This window comes from Chrysemys picta, chromosome 5, assembly GCF_011386835.1.
Source record: "Chrysemys picta bellii isolate R12L10 chromosome 5, ASM1138683v2, whole genome shotgun sequence".
In the NCBI taxonomy this organism is placed as follows: Eukaryota; Metazoa; Chordata; order Testudines; family Emydidae; genus Chrysemys; species Chrysemys picta.
Window position 1 is genome coordinate 101,939,869 of NC_088795.1, and position 19,730 is coordinate 101,959,598.

General features: G+C 39.0%; 1 protein-coding gene across 3 annotated transcripts in view; it reads left to right on the forward strand.

Moving 5' to 3' along the window:
• The window catches only part of ARAP2 (ArfGAP with RhoGAP domain, ankyrin repeat and PH domain 2), a 205,577-nt gene extending 199,345 nt beyond the window's left edge, over positions 1-6,232 (forward strand). For all 3 annotated transcript variants that reach the window (XM_024106718.3, XM_065596990.1, XM_005286388.4), the window contains one exon: positions 3,808-6,232. In XM_024106718.3, the coding sequence (XP_023962486.2) occupies positions 3,808-4,155 (348 nt within the window). In that variant the 3' untranslated portion in view covers positions 4,156-6,232. The remainder of the gene's footprint in view (positions 1-3,807) is intronic.
• The last annotated feature ends 13,498 nt before the right edge of the window (positions 6,233-19,730 follow it).

Here is a 19,730-nt window from a genome sequence, read left to right on the forward strand (position 1 = left end):
TTGATTGTCCAGTGGCCCCATTGATAGTTTGGCTGGCTTCCTGATACTGAAGTACTTGAAAAAAGAAATTAATTTAATAGTAGTATAAAGGTAGCAGAAAGGTGATTTGCTAAGAGACCCGTAGACCAATCAAAAAAATAAAAAAGGAGGCTATATTAGGGAAATGAATATCAAACAAACTGCAGTACATAATTTTTCTGCACTGATTTGTATTTGAAGGAATTTTGCTGTACATGGACAAATAAAATATGTAGCACAAAATATAAAAGCTTGAAAAACATTTAGTTACGTTTAAATTAACAATGTGAAAGGTAATGGGTAACTAGAATTAACCAATGTTCAACATCTTTAGCAGTATGTGCTGAAAGCATTAACTTATAATAATGTTTTTAAAAGTTTATTACACTTCATCAAATTACTAAAATCAAAATATACCCACTTAAAGTAATTAAGCAATTATTAACCAGATTCATGTTCCAGCACTGTTGCAAAATAGCTATGATATCAGCATCAGAACAGGATCTGGACAGCTGTGTCAGCGATGAGTACTGTGGGTATGAAAGGGAAAAAATAGGTGAAAATCCTGTCTCCATTTTAGTTGATAGCAAAACTCCCATCAACTTCAGCAGAGCCAGAATTTCACTCTTAATATTTAGTGTACTCGGTATCACATAAATGGTAAAAAATTGTACCACCTTCCTCACAGGATCTGCTTATGTATTTTGAATTGTGTCTACTTACTTGGCTGATTAAAATAAGGTGGGTTGTTTTTTTCTTTTTTTCTTGTTAGCTTTGAAAAGCCAACAAAGGTAAAAGAGAGAATGTAAGATAGATTTGTCCATTCTTGTGCATCATTATCAGAATTATTACCTACTAAATTGAAAGGCATACCTCTGCAATCCCATTGACAGAAATAGTATTGCACAGATGTAACTGAGGACATAATTTAGTCTGACCAATCTTTGTTACTGGTGATATGCAGAAGGAAAAAGTTCGACTTCCAGATTATCATAATTATACCCATATTGTTTTTGCAGAGCTGGCAGTTAGGGGAAAATATCATTTTATTGTAAAACAGTTACATTTTGATATGGAAATCATTGGGAGAACAATATGGTAATTCTGATCACAGGTCATCTTACACTAGTGTTTGACACACATTACTGGTATGGGAAATCGCTTAGCTCTGTATCTTCTGTATAGTCTTACATCGTGCTTTACTTTGTACAGCTGGTTTCATCAATTTCATGGGTTTTATACAACGTGCAAATTATAAATCATCCGTGTGCTGAGCCTATACCAGTGCCACTGAAAAAGTTCTCTGTGTGAGTGGTATGCCCCACTTTAAGTAGAAGGAATATCTATTGATCTGCTAGTTTATTTCAAAAGAGAAGAAAACTTTTCAAAAGTGATTATTGTTTTAGGCCTTTTCCAATTTCATGTAAGAGCAACTTTGGGAGAGAACGTGAGGAAAAAGGGAGCTCACTGTACCCAATTTAACAAGGAGCTATATTGGGTTTTAAGAAATGTAATCACTATTTTGCTTCTTAGAAGATGCAAAATTGAAACATGGTTTTACTAGGGGTTGTAAATAAAATGCATTCTTCCAGATTGAATTTCAAGGCAGTAATTTAATACCATGGCTTACTGACATTTAGAAAGCCCTCCAGCCATGTTACTACATCTTCTGATCAAAATCGAACCCCTTATTTAAAGAGCCCCAGGGAATACACCTAAAAGTTATTTTATATATATTTATGAAGATTTTCTTATTCAAGGTCATCATACTTATTAATTGAACTCTATTTTGTTTGTAGAGGTTTGCGGAATTACTGTTCAGACTTTATATTCTTAATATACATGGAAAATGAGTACGTCCATAGCTATTAGACAGGATAGCACTACTGCAACACTGAGGTTTTGGGGCAGCTTCTGAACTCCCTTGCACACTTGTGTAGGGATTCTTGGCCACTGTCAACACGAAAACACATTACAGCCAATAACCGTGCTATCACTCCTTATTTCTGTGCTGGCCTACAGAGAGCCAAGGGTAGATCCTTAGCTGATGTAAATTGCCATAGCACTGTAGAAGTCAGTGGAGATATGACAGCTTACACCAGAAAAAGATCTGGCCCATGTATATAAACCAGTTTTAGCACATGCAGGGGTATGAAGTCCCCATGCTTGGTCATTCTAAAGCTGACCTTCCCCCAGGTATCAGAACACCAAAATTCCACTAGCATCAACAGCTCAGTTGCTCCTGGGTGAATTTCACTCTTAATGAATGAGAACTACACTCTCAGCAACCTTAACTCTCAGTTTTTTCTTAGGAAAAAAATCTATTTTAAAATGTCATTGGTTTATTTTGCCCAAATGCAATGACAAAATAATATTATTCTTTTAAATATTGTGTGAATGTTGATTCAGCTGAAATTTAAGAAGTTGAGTAGAGACTACTTCGGTAGATAAAGAATGCTGGAGATGGGAGCTCACTTCACTTACTATGTATTTTGTTCCTTTTCCCTCCCTTTTGCCCAGTTAGGGAACTGGAATACATTTTTCAAGAGCAACTAACCTATTCTTGCTCTCCACTTGACTGCACCAACCAAACAAACAAGTTGTGTACTGTTGACAGTGGCATGTTCAAATCCCTGCCAGGGTTTCCCAAATTTTTTCCCTGAGGCCCATCTGTGTAACTGCAGTAGGCTCTGTGGTTCATTATTAACACTTCTTGAGGAGAATTATTAATTTTAATTATTACATACATATAAACTGTGACGCTGTAATAAACAATGTACATGTTTACTTTTCATTTTAATGTAAACAGTTGTAATGCTAGAAATCCCTAGCAATATGCACTCAATGAAATAATTGAAGATCTTTGAAACCAACCTGTTTTAGTAAAGCTATGCTTTAAAAAAAAATGTTGAGAGCAAAATGTGTGGCGTTCAAACAGGAAAACATGATTTTCTATAAAACTGAACAATAAACAACACAACAGTGTTAACAATTTTGTTAAAAATGCTTATTTCATTTTAAAACAAAATGGTTGTCCAACTTTGAACATTATATTGTGTTCAGTTTTTTTTTAGTGTAAAATGTTTCTCTGCTGTGTAAGTAAAGACCCAATCCTATTCTCAACTAATTAGAAAAGGATCAAATTTTGTAATAAAATATAAAATAACTTCCGGACAAGGAATCTTCTTAATGGGATGGATGTGCCTGCTTCTCCTTGCAGTTTTTCCAGCTGGGGATATATGTTAGTGAGGCTCAACCTGATCTCATCTTCACTTTTCAGCCTTTCAGCCAGCTCAGGGTGCAGGCAAGGGGTAACTAGGGGCTGTGTGCAGGCAGCGGTGTAGTTCAGGGTGCAGATGGGGGTAGCTAGGGGCTGTGTGCAGAGACAGGGGTAGTTCAGGGTGCCATCAGGGGTGTAATTCAGGATGCAGGCAGGAGGTAGCTAGGGGCTGTGTGCCAAGAGGGGTCTGTCTAGTCAGGATGCGGGGAGGGGCTGAGTCTGAGGGAGTGCTGCTGCTATGGTGCCTGGCCATGCGCTCAGTCCCTGGTTGGCACAGTGGGAGCAGCTTCACTTCTTGGGGCTGTGTGCATGCTGAGTCGGACCTGGCCATGCCTTCCTACACCATTACTGGGGCCAGAACTATTAGCTTTGCTGCCCCAGCTCTTCGGCAAAATTGATTTTTCTTGTAAGCTGTTATGTAAAGTAATGAGCAAAACTCACAATCTCAGTATTATTGAATATTGTGTTAATTTAAACCATTCTGTTTCTGATTTCTTGACTTTATTCAGCATATTAAAGCTGGAAAGCTGACATTCAGTGAACAAGATGAAAATGACATTGTGGAAGAAAAAAAGAATTTAAAAGAAAGAGCACATATCGTGGCACAATGTCTAGGGCGCAAGGAGGAGAAAATGAAAAACCATGTGAAAAAACATCGAAGCTTGATCTGTGTTGAGGACACAGATGCTGACATTGCTGACTTACACCAAAGTCTCTATAAAGAATCAAGGACACTGAAGAAACATGAGAACAAAACAAACAAATCTAATTTGGAATCTGAAAAGTTGCCACCAAATGTTATTCAGGAACTAAATACAGTTCTGCAGAAAAACAGAACCCTCAACGAAGAAACCTAAAGCTGAATTTGTAAGAGACAGATGTCAAAAAACCTGATTATTCCAGGCAATAAATAGCTTGTTTGTTAAAGTGCGTGTACAGTTTGTACAGTGTAGAGACTGTGAAATGTGTTTATATACAGCTGCTGATTTTTAAATGACAATTATGTATGTGCTGGTAATATGACATAATTTAAGATTAAACAGAGACCTTTACGTGTATAAAATTCCTGGTATGAAATCCTGGAATTTGAAGCCAGTGGGAGTTTTGCCATTGACTTCAGTGGGGCCAGGATTGCACCCATCATTTTGAATGCAGACTTTGTTAGTGTTCTAACCAGAGTACTTCAATTAAAAAAGACAGTTTAAATGTTAAGTACAGTTTGCTTACGCTCTGTATGTCCAGAACCCTTTTCTAAGTACGGGAGAAATCTTCTTGTAAAAAGAGACCAAAGTGCACATACATACTGTGGTTGTCTGTCTAATAATATATAAGAATAAGTAACACATGATCTAATCTGATGACAAATCTTGCAGGATCTTCTCTCTGCTAAACACGTTGAAATTAATTTAAAGAAAGTGTATCCAGGGGACTGGCTAGCTCATATGATCAGGAATGTGAGGCAGAACTTTCATCTTTAGATCCCTCTTTTGGATGTGACTAGCTTGCTAGTGACAAAGTTGTTATCTGATGGCGATTCAGTAATCACATGCAAAATTAATTTCCTTATGAACAGATGGCCCAATCACAAAACCACCCATCAGACTGTCTCTAATTTATCCTGTCACAGAATGGCCAGGAATGAAATGATCATGGAGACAAAATTATCCTTTCACCCTTAGAGGTGGTCCCACCAGATCAAGATGGAGCAAGACATTGATTGAGGCTGCAATTTGTGCTATAGCTCTTCTGAGGATAATGAGAGGCTTCAGGCTCTACCAATCTAGTACCCGTCAGGAGCACTAAATTCATTAATATTGAGGAGGGAAGGGAAACTGCCATATTTCATCAAGCTTTATAAAGTGTAATATTGGCCTTATTTAATTAACAAGCATATTTTCAGATTTTTCCCTGTTGCCATATTTCTGTGCGAACAGAAGCAGTGTCCTCTGTAATTAGCTTGTTCCTATTTTCTGATATGAATGGATGTCATAACTGTCATTGTGATGTCACAGTTACGTCTCATGGTGGTTAGCACTGAACATATCAGTCTGGAGGAAGTTAATTCTGAAAGAGAAAGCTGCCATCTGAATACAAGTGTCTTGGTAATCTGTATGTTCTGAAAGGAAGGACAGAAAACCTATGATTTAATGGGTTTTTATAATGTTTTGTTTGTAATAGTTTGCTAGAATGTAGCAGTAGCAAGGGTTCCTCTGTCATTCACTTTGCACTTATTCTGTTCGATCAACTGTAAAATCTAAAAGCAAGTTTGTAATTTTTTTTTTAATTTTCCCCAGTGCACTTTTGATTATGTTGTTAGTCTTAATTTGTAGCATGGGCTTAAGTCCCATTTACTTAAGAGAGTGCTGAATGTGAAATACATTATTAAATGTTTTCCTGAATCAGGGCCTATCTTTGTGGGAAGGAAGATATTTCAGCAAAGTGCTTATACTGTCTGTCTGAGGCACAGTTGCTGCAAAGGGTACGAAAAATGTAAAGAAAAAAGTTGCTTACTTGAAAAAAATTCAAACTAAATATTGTTTACTTTTCAATTGTGGTTAAACTATCTGAATTTATGGCTACTGAGTTATCAGTGAAAATATTTCACCTAAAGTATAAATAATCTTTCAGTGTTTTCTACATGTGTAATACATATTATTTGAACCATGGCACTGTTTAACTTAAACACAACTTCTGTAATAAAATGGAAGTGTGATTAAATTCATTTAAAATTCATTACCTGTGAGTCTCTGATTTCGATTCAAATTATTACCTGATGTTCAATCAGTATTGCACTAAGCACTGAGACTGGTCTAAGAACTGAAGAATAAATGTGTGTCATCTGTAATAGTGTCATAATGGCTGCTGTGTTTTGTATGTCATCCATTCTGGAATGGGAAGGAAACTAATTTCCAGAGAATAAATATTTTCTTTAAATTGTGTTGTGTAATCTCTTCAGGAAAAAAATCATCAAGCCAGTGATAATTGTTGTAGCAATTATTTCTACGCATATCTCCATACCGTTGCTACTAATCCTTGCAGTACCTCTGAGCTCTGGTCAAGATTAGTTATCCCCACCTCACAGATGAGGAAAGAAAGGCACAACTAAAATAAATGGTTTGCACAAAACATAACCGTGTCAGAGCTGGGATTAAAATTTAGGAATTAGTAAATCTCAGGTCCTTTATTATATTAGATTCCTCCAGCCTCCCTAGTTAGAAAAGCCAATAAATATCAATACTGTTTATCCACACAATGTCAGTTCTCTGTGCATTTTCAAGCTCTACTGAGAAGTTTTTAAAATAAGAACATAGGAACATAAGAACATAAGAATGGCCGTACTGGGTCAGACCAAAAGTCCATCTAGCCCAGTATCCTGTCTACCGACAGTGGCCAATTTGGCCAGGTGCCCCAGAGGGAGTGAACCCAACAGGCAATGATCAAGTCCATCCATCTCCACCCTCTGTCAAACAGAGGCTAGGGACACCCTTCCTTACCCCTTCTGGCTAATATCCATTAACAGACTTAACCTCCAGGAATTTATCCAGTTCTCTTTTAAATGCTGTTATAGTCCTAGCCTCACAGCCTCCTCAGGCAAGGAGTTCCACAGGTTGACTGTGCACTGTGTGAAGAAGAACTTCCTTTTATTTGTTTTAAACCTGCTGCCCATTAATTTCATTTGGTGGCCCCTAGTTCTTGTATTATGGGAACAAGTAAATAACTTTTCCTTATTTACTTTCTCTACATCACTCATGATTTTATATACCTCTATCATATCCCCCCATAGTCTTTTTATACTTTTAGCTCATCCGTTAAAAGAGCCACTGAAGAGTTAGCTAGATGCTGTTCTTTCCTAGGAATAATCACCAAACTTACATTTCCAGGAAGTGAAAATGAAGACTGTCGGAAGGTATGTTGTAATATGGAGAGCAGCCTTCTCAATATACTTAGTGTTGCATATCTTAATTTGCAAGATATTCCCTCTGGAATTATTATGGAAATGCATATTTATATTCATAGATTCTAAGGCCAGGAAGAACCACTGTGATCATCTGGTCTGACCTCCTATATAGCACAGGTCATAGAACTTCCCCAAAATAATTCCTAGAGCATATTTTTTTAGAAAAAATCCTACCTTGATTTAAAACTTGTCAGTGATGGAGAATCCACCACAACCGTTGGTAAATTGTCCCAATGGTTAGTTACTCTCACCGTTAAAAATTTACACCATTTTCTTCATTGAGATCAGAAAAATGTTCTATGCTATACGATTTACTTCAGTTCATGGCTGATCTTATAATATGTGCTGTTCCTCGTATTACAGAATTCATTCCCTTGCAAATTATACCTTGGTTATATGAATAGTAATCCTTTTTTTTTCTTTTAGAACTCAGTTAGTATTGATTTATCTGGTACTACAGCCTACTGTGGAACTACCAATTTAGAATACATTTGAGGTTTTCCATCTATATATATGAATAGATTTAATAACTAGTCATTTTCTTTCCTATCTTCATTTCCAATACTTACTAATTAAAAGCTAATGATGTTGGTGTTTGAGTAGTTCTTCTTTATATGTGCATATTTACATTTTGCAATAGCTTAACAATCTTCACTTGGGTGTCCTGCACTGAACTTTTTTTGCTGTTTATTTTCTCTTTGCAGGCTATTTGCATGCTCAGGCTATCCATTTTAATTATTCAAATCCATTACGATATAAAATATCTTGGGCTTGCTCAGTCTGTATTTTTAGTGTGGTGTCTCTCCAGCTTTAAGAAACAATAAATAAATGATTGCATCTGAAACTTTTTTAATTCATGGAAGATTGAGTGTTCTAGATAAAATAAATATACTACTTTGCACTCAATAAAAGCATCTAAGGACCACATCCTACCAAGTATCAGGTTTCACTGTCTGACTAGTCTCATCTGTTTAATGGTCCCAGGTCAGTAATGTATTTCACCATGTGCATAACTTTAAGCATATTGACAGACTCATTGACCTCATTGGTAGATAGGGGCCAATGAAAGCTTTAGGTGTTCTGTCCCTCAGAAACTCAGGCTGCTTTCATTTAGATGCTTAAATCTTCTTAGACTTCAATTCTTAGGTAGCTAGTTGTTTTCCCTTCCTCCAATAGTGATATTATAATACAGACTTTAACAGGATACTCTGATAAGTAGATATTTAGCAATTCTTCCAGAAATTACAGATGACAATTTCAAGTCCTTTCAGGACTTAAATGCAGAACATATTTTAATGTGAGGGTCTTTTAAATAACCCTACAAATTGTCTAAACCTGGGCAACTTTTCTTACTAGTGCCTTCCCTATGTGGGTGCTGTGGGTACTTATACGCACAGCCACACTTTCACATGTCCCAAAAAATAAAATATAGTAAGGCTGGGATATCTCCCACCTAATTAAAAACAAAAGATGCAATATAGAAAAGGGAAAAATGTGATAACTAAATGGTAGGGTGTTTATGAACTCTTCAACTCTTGTAGTCTTCTAGACTCTTGAGCACAGGCTCTAGAACTAGAGAGAAGAAACCAGACAGTTATAGTCTATTGGCACAGCATTTCTTGCTTATGGACCAGCTATGAGTGCTGGGATAGACTGGTTAAGGCTGGCATGGCCTGTTTATCAATGTCATGATTAGGGCTGTCAATTATTCACAGTTAACTCACATGGTTAACTCAAAAAAAATTAATCATGATTTAAAAAACTAATTGCACAGTTTAATAATGGAATACCAATTGAAATTTGTTAAATATTTTGGATGTTTTCCTACATTTTCAAATATACATTTAAATTACAACACGGAATACAAATTGTACAGTGCTCACTTTATATTATCTTTTATTACAAATATTTGTACTGTAAAAATTATAAACAAAAGAAATAGTACTTTTCAATTCACCTCATACAAGTACTGTAGTGCAATCTCTTTATCGTGAAAGTGCAACTTACAAATGTAGATTTTTATTTATTTATTTATTTATTTTGGTACATAACTCAAAAACAAAACAATGTAAAACTTTAGAGCCTACAAGTCCACTCTTATTCTGCCAATCGCTAGGACACACAAGTTTGTTTACAGGAGATAATGCTGCCTGCTTCTTATTTACAATGTCACCTGAAAGTAAGAACCAGCATTTGCATGGCACTTTTGTAGCCAGCATTGCAAGGTACACCTCTACCTCGATATAACGCGACCCAATATAACACAAATTCTGATATAATGTGGTAAAGCAGTGCTCCGGGGGGGCAGGGCTGCGCAGTCCGGCGGCTCAAAGCAAGTTCGATTATAACACGGTTTCACCTATAAAGCAGTAAGATTTTTTGGCTCCCAAGGACAGCGTTCTATCAAGGTAGAGGTGTATTTACATGCCAGATATGCTAAACATTCGTATGCCCCTTCATGCTTCAGCCACCATTTCAGCAGCCTTGCTTCCATGCTGTTGATGCTCATTTAAAAAATAATGCATTAAGTAAATTTGTGACTCAACTCCTTGGGGAAGAATTATATACCTGCTGCTCTGTTTTACGCGCATTCTGCCATATATTTCATGTTATAGCAGTCTTGGATGATGACCCAGCACATGTTGGTTTTAAGAACACTTTCACCGCAGCTTTGCCAAAATGCAAAGAAGGTACCAATGTGAGATTTTTAAAGATAGTTACAGCACTCGACCCAAGGTTTAAGAATCTGAAGTGCCTTCCAAAAGTGAGAGGGGTGAGTTGTGACACATGCTTTCAGAAGTCTTAAAAGAGCAACACTGATGCAGAAACTACAGAAGCTGAACCATCAAAAAAGAAAATCAACCTTCTGCTGGTGGCATCTGACTCAGATGATGAAAATGAACATGCATGGGTCCGCACTGCTTTGTATCATTATCGAGCAGAACCCATCATCAGCGTACACGCATGTCTTCTGGAATTGTGGTTGAAGCATGAAGGGACATATGAATCTTTAGCGCATTTGGCACATAATTATCTTGTGACACCAGCTACAACAGTGCCATGCGATTGATTGTTCTCACTTTCAGGTGACATTGTAAAAAAGAAGCGTGAATCATTATCTCCTGCAAATGTAAACAAACTTGTTTGAGCAATTGGCTGAACAAGAAGTAGAACTGAGTAGACTTGTAGGCTCTAAAGTTTTACGTTGTTTTGTTTTTGAGTGCAGTTATTTTTTGTATATAATTCTATATTTGTAAGTTGAACTTTCATGATAGAGATTACACTACAATACTTCTATTAGGTGAATTGAAAAATATTATTTTTTGTTTTTTACAAATATTTGTAATAAAAATAAATATAAAGTAAGCACTGCACACTTTGTATTCTGTGTTGTAATTGAAATCAATATATTAGAAAATGTAGAAAACATCCAAAATATTTAAATAATTGGTATTCTGTTATTGTACAACAGTGCGATTAATCGTGATTGTTTTTATTCACATCATTAGTCACAATATTTTAATCACTTGACAGCCCTAGTCATGACTTCTCTGAGGTTCTTAGTCTTGGAGATTCTGGAATGTGGCTTATTGACTGAGCTGGCAAGCCAACTCAGCCTTGCTTTTGATTCTTAAGTATTTAAAAAAAAATTCACTCCACCTTGCAGCTTATCCCTCTAGTCTCTTTGGCCAGATCAGCTTTTTACATAGATTGGAAGACCTGAAGGGGACCACTGTGATTGACCATCTAATCTGATCTCCTGTATAACACGGGCCATAGATATTTGCTTGTAAGGGACTGGAGTGTAGGTGGTGTGGCCTAGTGGTCACAGCTGGGCTGGGGTCCACATGTCAGGGATGGCAGTCAGTCAGCAGGGGTTGGAGGAATTGCTAGAGCCGGGCTCAATAAGCAACCATCGGGGGCAAAGTCAGGCCGATTCGGAGACCAGAGATCAGGAGACAAGGTGAGCTCTGGACTTGCCCTAAGCCTGAAGTCTGTGTGGTTGCCCAGACAACTTCCTTGGGCACCCTCCAGGGTTAAATAGGATGCTTGGCCAATTAGAGGACCGCAGGGTGCTGTCATTCTGTGTCTATTGGACAGTACTTGCTGTGGCACTTACTCTCCAATGTGCTCCGAGACCAGTGGTTTCCAAACTTTTTTGATCGCACACCCCATCAGTAAAAAATTTTTGAGCACTCACCCCCTGCTCCCGGCCGAACTGTTGAAGCAAAAAAAAAAAAAAAGCCGCTCGGACTCCTGGCCGAACTGCCGTGGGGAAAAGCGGCGCTGCTCCGGCGGTGCTCCTCCTGCTGCGCACCCCGAAGGATCCTCTTGCGCACCCCCTGGGATGCATGCACCCCACTTTGGAGACCACTGTCCTAGACTACAGGTCTGCAAGGCCTCCTGGTGGCACTATGGGAACATCAGCTGTTCCAGGTTCGGTACACGTGGGTTCTAGTCTCTGACTCCTTATGTTCCTTTTGAACTAGAGAACATCATTTAAAAATTGCTAGGGATGGAGAACCCACCATGACCCTTAGTAAATTGTTCCAATGATTGATTAGGTTTGAGGCCTACCTTGAAACCATGCAACTCAGTCCAATCATGTGTGAAGAATTGTCATTGTTTAGTGGGTGTCAACTTAGAAAGAGTTCCGCTTAAGCTACCAATATTAAGTATTTTCAGTATCACAGACTGTTGGTCTAGTGAATCACCCAAAATATCAAAAATCTGGACAAACAAAATGACTTTTGAGGAAGCTGGTTTGGACTATTCTGGGTAAAAGCTCTCAAAAAGACATTATCAGTTTTAAATATAAAGAGCTAATAGGAAAATAAAGCCCTTTCCCAAGAGTGAGTCACTTAATGTTCATTGATCTCCAAAATAAAAACAAACTTTTTTTAGGATAAAATTTATTATCTCCACTTCTCTGCTAGACTAAAAACAGACATGTTTTTATTTTTCTTATGAACAAGTCAATTATGGTAACTTTCCTGTTTTGAAACTGGACTATAGTTCAAGCAGTTTATCTTTGAGTTCTAAATGTTGTGGAAAAGCTACTTTAAATCTCAAAATGAAAGCAATTTGAAATATAGTTTTATACAAGGGCTATATGCCTGCACAAGCTATTCTCATCACATCAGCATTAGCTTCCTTAGTTCTCTTTAAATAGTGGATCTGGATGAATACATAATTTGTGACTATTATTCAACATATTTTTCCTGTCAATCACTAAATAAATTATTACCCATTGTTTCAGTATTTGACTGGCTTCCTTAACTACACATATGTAACCTTATAGAATCTAGAACTGGGATTTTCAAAGAGTTGGCCACAAAGACCCAGATTCTCAAAGGTACCTAAATATTTTTGATAATCTGGACCAAAAATCCAATTGAAATTTAGTGGAAGTTGGATACTTTTACTCCTTTGAAAATCCCAATTTAGAATGTGGCCAATAGTAAGATACTATGTACCAGCAGCTTGAAGTTTTTGTAGTTAACTTGTTAATCTGTCTCCAGATGAGCCTTTGGGAATATTTCTGCTTTTTTTAATAGCTCACATGGAGCTATTTTGGGTTAGAATGGGGAGGATAGTTTTCTGCTGACATTTTACTATCCTTAACTTCTGTAGAATGCAGCCAGGTCAGCATATAATGACACAATTAAGAAATTTCATTTTTATTAGCATTACAAAAAAGTCTTCATTAATTGGTCAATGGTGCATTCACATAGGACACTGACATGAGCAGCCAGGATGGCTGGTTGCATTGCCATGTACTGGCATATTGATAAATCAGGGCAGATATAGATTTTAGTTACCTTGTACTGCACCAAGCACATGGTTTGTTTATAAAAGCATAACAATGAGCTCAGAGATAAAATTCTTAGCTCAGTTTTCCCATGAAAACATGGTTGGGAAGCACAAAATTTGCTCAACAATAGACATGCATGGTGAGTGACAGCATTCATGTGATCTGCTGCTTTTTACCAAGCGTTTGAGGCAATCTTTGTTGCATCTCAAGATTGGTGCAGGAAAAAGGTGTTCCGTCGTGTTCTAAACATGCATCAAGAAATTATTCCTAAATTTCTAAAACAAAATTCCTCCACTTCATGGGACTGTCTGGACAAGCCTCCTCTTGCACAATATATCTTCTTTGAGTAGACGCAGTCCTGTATTCCACGTAGGTGTGTGTGAGCTCAGCGCACTGAAGCCAGACAACTTTGCCTAGCTAGCAGTACTTGTAGGGGTGGCACTTGCACCCTCTGGCCTTAGCTCCTCCTCTGGCTACATAAGGGCAGTGACCCCCCCCCTCAGTTCTATCTCCCTGCCCACAGCTAGAGTTGGAGCTCTGTATGATGTTGTCACTTCATGTGTTCAGGCTCAGTTTTCTGAGAGTTTTACCTCTAAGTAATAATTAGTACTACCTTTGGTTTAGTTTAGTGTAGTGTTAGAGTAGTTGGCAGCCCTGTGTGATGCCCTCACCAAGGTTCAAGCATTCTTCATCGTGTGTAGGAGTAATCCCCAATAGTGATTCCCACACGAGGTTCTTGTGTCTCGGTGAGGGACATATTAAGGAATGGTGCTCCATCTGTAAGTCATTCAAAAAGAGGACTCCATGAGGGATTTGTGGCTGAAGCAGCACCTTCTGGAGCAGGCTATGAGGCCCACTTTGTACTGAGCCCCCTTGTCTGATCAGTAGTCACCTTTGGAACTGGCAAGTGATGCTGCTCCATGTTTGAACTCTGGCATTTCCCCAAGAGGAAGAGGAATCCCGTTCTCTCCTCAGGTGCAGCAAGGAAGAGGGCTTGAGGAGACTCTTCCTCATCTGCTGACTGGCCCAATACTCCTTCCAGCACACAGAATGGAGCAGGTCCAACTGTTGCCCGGTACTGTGCTGAGATCAGAGAAAGCCTGTACCACTGACTTCAGTTGTTGCCATGAGGCATCTGTTCAGACCAGTACCGATGACATCAGCACCAACGCTGTCTCCAGGTGTATCAGGTGACGTATCAGATCTGCTTTTTCTCTCGGTCTCTGGGGTCCTATAGCTTCTATCTCCATTGTGCCCTTGGTGGTGTCATAATGCTGCTTGGTTCTTCAGCTCACACCATGCAGGTCCCAGATTCTGGAATTGAGTCCAATGTTATGCCTGCAAGCAAAAGCCCCATTGTTACTGGTGCACCCCTGGTACCATCATTGCCCTGGCAGGAGATCCCATCATCAAGTTTGGTGCTGCCCTTGGCCTCACTGCCAGTGCCTTTTCCAGTACTGGGTGGGAATATGTTTCACTTGGTACCACCAGTGCTTGTTCCCTATTCGTCTTCAGCACCAAAGCCACCCCCATTTGGGGCTTTGGGTGAATCTGTTCATTTGTCCACCCCATTTGGGCTGGCTCCCTGTTGAAACCAGAGAATTTTTGGGACTCCTCAAGATCCAGGTTGGTGTCAACATCATCACCTCATAGATGCCAGAGCCCATTCCCAGATTACCCTCGGAACTAAGATCAACATCATTCCCACAGCTAGGATGGAGTTCTTGGCCCGGTACTTACTAGCCACAAATGCCATATCCATTTTCCCAGTGGCCTCCTTGGAATCCTTGGGATACGCCTCATTGTTGAGGTCCCATTCTTTGGCCTGCTGAAGAGTGAGATCACTAGTCCAGTTCACGGTAGCCATTCCCAAACCATCTCATCTATAAGTGACCACAGAGCCCATTCCCTCTGGACCTCCAAGGTCATCCCAACTGGATCCTGTGATTCAAGAACAGGACCCACCATTGGTGCAGTAAATCACTTCTTCATCCTCTCTGGAGAATTACTATGTTGGGTTCTTCCACTCCCTCACTGCCTGAGGACTTTAAACCATATGGCAATTGCCTTAGGCATAGAAGCTGAATTTATACAGGAGAATGTACCTAAACTGTTGGATGTTCTCCAATCATCCGTTCCAGGGAAAGTAGCCCTTCTGGTAAATGAGGCTTTTTGGAGCCTGCAAAGGCCCCCTGGAATACTACTTTGTTGCCTCCCACAACAAATCCTGTGGAGAAGCTTCCTGCAGTCCATCTTTATGGTGTGGGGCATCCCAATGATGGACCTGTACTCCACAAGTGAAAACAAGAAATGTTCTGCTCTCAAGAGGGTCTCAGTCAGGGCTCCTTGACCAATGCTTTGCTTTTCACCTGAGCTGGGAATTGACTCTCCTGTATGCTTTTCCTCCAACTCCAATCATCCCATAGGTCCATCTCAAGCTGAAATTGGATCATACCACATTCATTCTCATTGTTCCAGCATGGCCATAATATTGTCTTAATGGCTCTTATGGGACATCCATTAGAGCCTCTGGCAACTTCTTCTTTTTGCCTTCTATGTCAGAAAACTGCTGTCCTTGTAGAGAAAACATCTGCAAGGAGAATGTTTGAGTTGCAGGCTTTGATGGAAGACCCTCCTTATATGCAATTTTCCAAAGACAAAATAACCCCGTGGCTGAACCCTAAGTTTTTACCTAAAATAGTTTCTCAGTTTCACTTGAACCAAGTTATAAATCTACTAGCATTCTTCCCTAAGCCAGATGAGCAATATCGTCACACATTGGATGTCTGGCAATGTTTAGCTTTTTACCTGGATAGGACTAAATCTTTCTTTTCTTCAACTTACCTGTTTGTTTCATTTGTGGTCTGAATGGAGGACCAAGCAGTCTCTTCACAGATGTTCTCCAGGTAGATAACTTCCAGTATCATGATAATGCAATCTGAGCTACGTTGTATGCTTTCTCAAAGGGCTGAGGTCATTCTGTGAGGCCCCTGGTAACATCGATGGCAATTCTAAGTGACATTTCTATATCGAATATTTGCACGGCTGCCACTTGGTCCTCTGTACATACATTTACAAACCACTATGCCATTACTACTGAATCTAGATCAGATGCAAACTTTGGGAAGGCAATCCGGCAATCCTTGTTTAAATAGACTGAGCCCCACCTCCTGTGAGTACTGCTTGTGAGTGACCTACAGGAAATACACAGCTGTATCTACTTGAAGAAAAAATGGTTACTTATCTGTACTGTAACTTGTTCTCCAAGATATGATGCACACATGTATTTCACAACCCACTCAACATCCCCTTGCATTAGAGTCTGTACTCTTCATGTTCAGTGTGAAGAAACGTATATAGCCAGGGGAGGGGCTAGGGCAACAGGGCACAAGCACCGCCCCTATGGGGTGCTGCTAGGCAAAGTTCTCCAGCTTCAGTGCACTGGGCATATGAACACCTACATGGAATACATGTCTACTTCACATCTGAAATAACATAGTTACAGACAGGTAAGTAACCAATTTTTGCACTTGACCATTCTTCTATATCTAAGATGTTGGTTCACCAGGCCCAGAAAAGGGAAATGATCAAAGTCAATTTACCTTATAGTTCATGCAAATGTCAGCAAGTCTCCTGCCTCTCTAAAATAAAAATGACAAAGTGACAGGTAGGGAAGGGAGGGAGCTACAATACAACATAGAGTGACATCCAGACTAAAATTCTTTTATTCTTGGAACTATTTGCAATATTTGATACTGTTGATCTTGAGATAGTTCTCACTTGGAAGTGGGGACAGGAGTCCAAGGAAGTACTTTAAAATGGCTTGCATCTTTCTTCTAAATTCAAATGTTAGTGATGAGAAATTGCACCCTTCACTTGTAGAAGACTATGAGGATCAATTCTCTGTCTCCAGCTCCATTAAATACTTACATTGTAATTGCAAAGAGAAATGATAAGGCCCAAAGGTACTCAGGCAGGTGGAGTTCAGGAGCTTCCTGCCTCTTCCTCCACTCTTGTGGACACTAGAAATCTTGCTGCCATGCTCCCAGCTGCACTGGTGGTGAATCCAGGCCCACAAATTATCTACAGTCTATAGTTAAGTATCAGAGAGGTAGCCGTGTTAGTCTGGATCTGTAAAAGCAACAAAGAGTCCTGTGGCACCTTAAAGACTAACAGATGTATTGGAGCATAAGCTTTCGTGGGTGAATACCCACGTCAGACGCCTGACGAAATGGGCTTTCACCCATGAAAGCTTATGCTCCAATACATCTGTTAGTCTTTAAGGTGCCACAGAACTCTTTGTTGCTTTTTACAGTCTATAGTTAGTATTTTTTCTGGACTCTTTGCTGATGCTTGGCTCTTATCTGTGAGAAACTCTCTCTACCTAGGAGATACATCTGAACCTGGCTGATGGCCTCACCATGATAATACATGTCTTTACTGTGATGCAAGAACCTATTAATGCTGACAAGGGAGTCACAGGAATATCCTGATTCTGGTATGTATATTCTGGTTCACCAAAGAGTGTGATGTGAGGTCTCAAATGAAAGCCAGTGTTATTAATGTAATTGTGAATTGTAGTTACAGATACTATGTAAAGAGTTATGTATATATAAGGAAAATATGTTCTTGGAGTCTGTATCAAGGTATTAATCACCAGCAGAGGTGAAAAACAGTTGTTTTTTCAGACGAGATTTTTGTTCACCTAGCTCTCTGTTGGAATGTAAATTAAACATTGTAAATTAATACAGTAGATGCCTATTGAAACACAAAGTCAAATGTTAATGAAGAGACGTGAATTCAACAGGAAAGGAGCACACAGGAAAAAACAAGTCATGGGGGGATTATCCTGTCTGAGTAAAGACAATTGTATTTCAAGAAGGCAAAGAAGGCACTCTGGCATCCTGTACCTAGGAAGTAAACAGACAGTTTGTTTGCATTCATGAAAGTGGGGTCTCAGCTAGCTTTGGTTGAAAAGGCTGAAGAGGACTTTGGATAAGATAAACTTCTTTAAACAGGAAGTTAACCTGTTAGTTAAGTTTAGTCTCTAGACAGCATGTTTAGTCGTATACGTGACCAATGTCTTTGCTATCACCTGTCTAGTCTTTGATGATAATTGTCCTTTAGAATTTTCATTCCGTCCTCCAAATTGTTTGCAATTCCACCCAGCTTGGGGTCCTCTGCAGTTTTTTAAAGCATATTCTCCACTCCATTATCCAAGTCGTTAATGAAAATTTTGAATAGTACCAGACGCAGGACTGACCCCAAGGGATCCCACTAGAAATGTCCTCTCAATTTGACAGTAAACAATACTCATTGTGCATGGTCTTTTAACTATTTGTTTATCCATCTTATAGTAATTTCATCTAGACCACGTTTCCCTAATTTATGAGAATGTCATGTGAGACTGTATCAAAAGCCTTACTAAAATTAATATATATCAAGTCTATAGCTTCCCCCACAACCACTAGACCAGTACCTCATCAAAGAAGCAAATTAGGTTGGTTTGCATGATTTATTTTTGAGAAATCCATGTTGGTATTACTTGTCACCCCATTGTCCTAGGTGCTTACAAATTGATTGTTAATTTGTCCCAGAATCTTTCCAGGTATCAAATTTCAGCTGACTGGTCTGTATTTCCCGGGGTCCTCTTTGTTCCTTTCTGTAAAGATACGTACTATGCTTTCTCTTCTCCAGTGATCTGGGACATCACCCATCCTCCATGAGCTCTCGGAAATAATTGCTAATGGTTCAGAGATTGTTTCAGCTAATTCGTTATGTACTCTAGGATGACTTTTGTCAGGCCCTGCTGACTTGAATACATCTAACTTATCTAAATATCCTTTAACCTATTCTTTCCCTATTCTGGCTCCCCCCTTGTTATTAATATTAGTTGTGTTTAAACATCTGGTCACAATTAACCTTTTCACAGAAGCAAAATAGGCATTAGACACTTTTTAGTCTTTTTGGTGTTGATGATGATTAGCTCTCCTTGCATGCAAAATGGTGGGCCCACACTTCTTTTGTCTTTTTCTTGCTCCTATTGGATTTATAGAACTTCTTATTGTCTTTTATAGCTCTACCTCGGTGTTACTCATTGTGTACCTTAGCCTTTCTGATTTTATCCCTATGTGCTTATGCTATTCTTCTGTACTCATCCTTATCAATTTGCCCATGTTTGCACTATTTTTAGGTTTCTTTTTTGGTTTTCGTTAAAGAGCTCCAGATGCAGCCTATTGACCTTTTACTGTGCTTCCGATCTTTCCTTCACAATGGGATAGTTTGCTGTTCTGTCTTTTGATACTGTCTCTTGAGGAAAGTTCCAGCTCTCCTGAACTCCTTTTACCCTTAGATTTTCTTCCCACAGGACTCACCAGTTCTCTCCAGTTTGTTGAAGTCTTTTTTTAAGTCCTCTGTCCTTATTCTGCTCTGTTCACTCCTTCTTTTCTTTAGAGTCATATTCTGAATACCTACACAATCTATTAGGAATGGTGCCTCAAGTGGCAGAGTTTCAGTATTTCTTTCCCACTTCTCCCACAATTTGCCCATGGGCAGGGAGTGGGGGAATGGAATTTATGATCAGACCCTTGATTTAGTTTTTGAACCTTGGAAGGTACTTGGATACAATAGTGCTGGGTACAAAATAAGAACCAGAATAA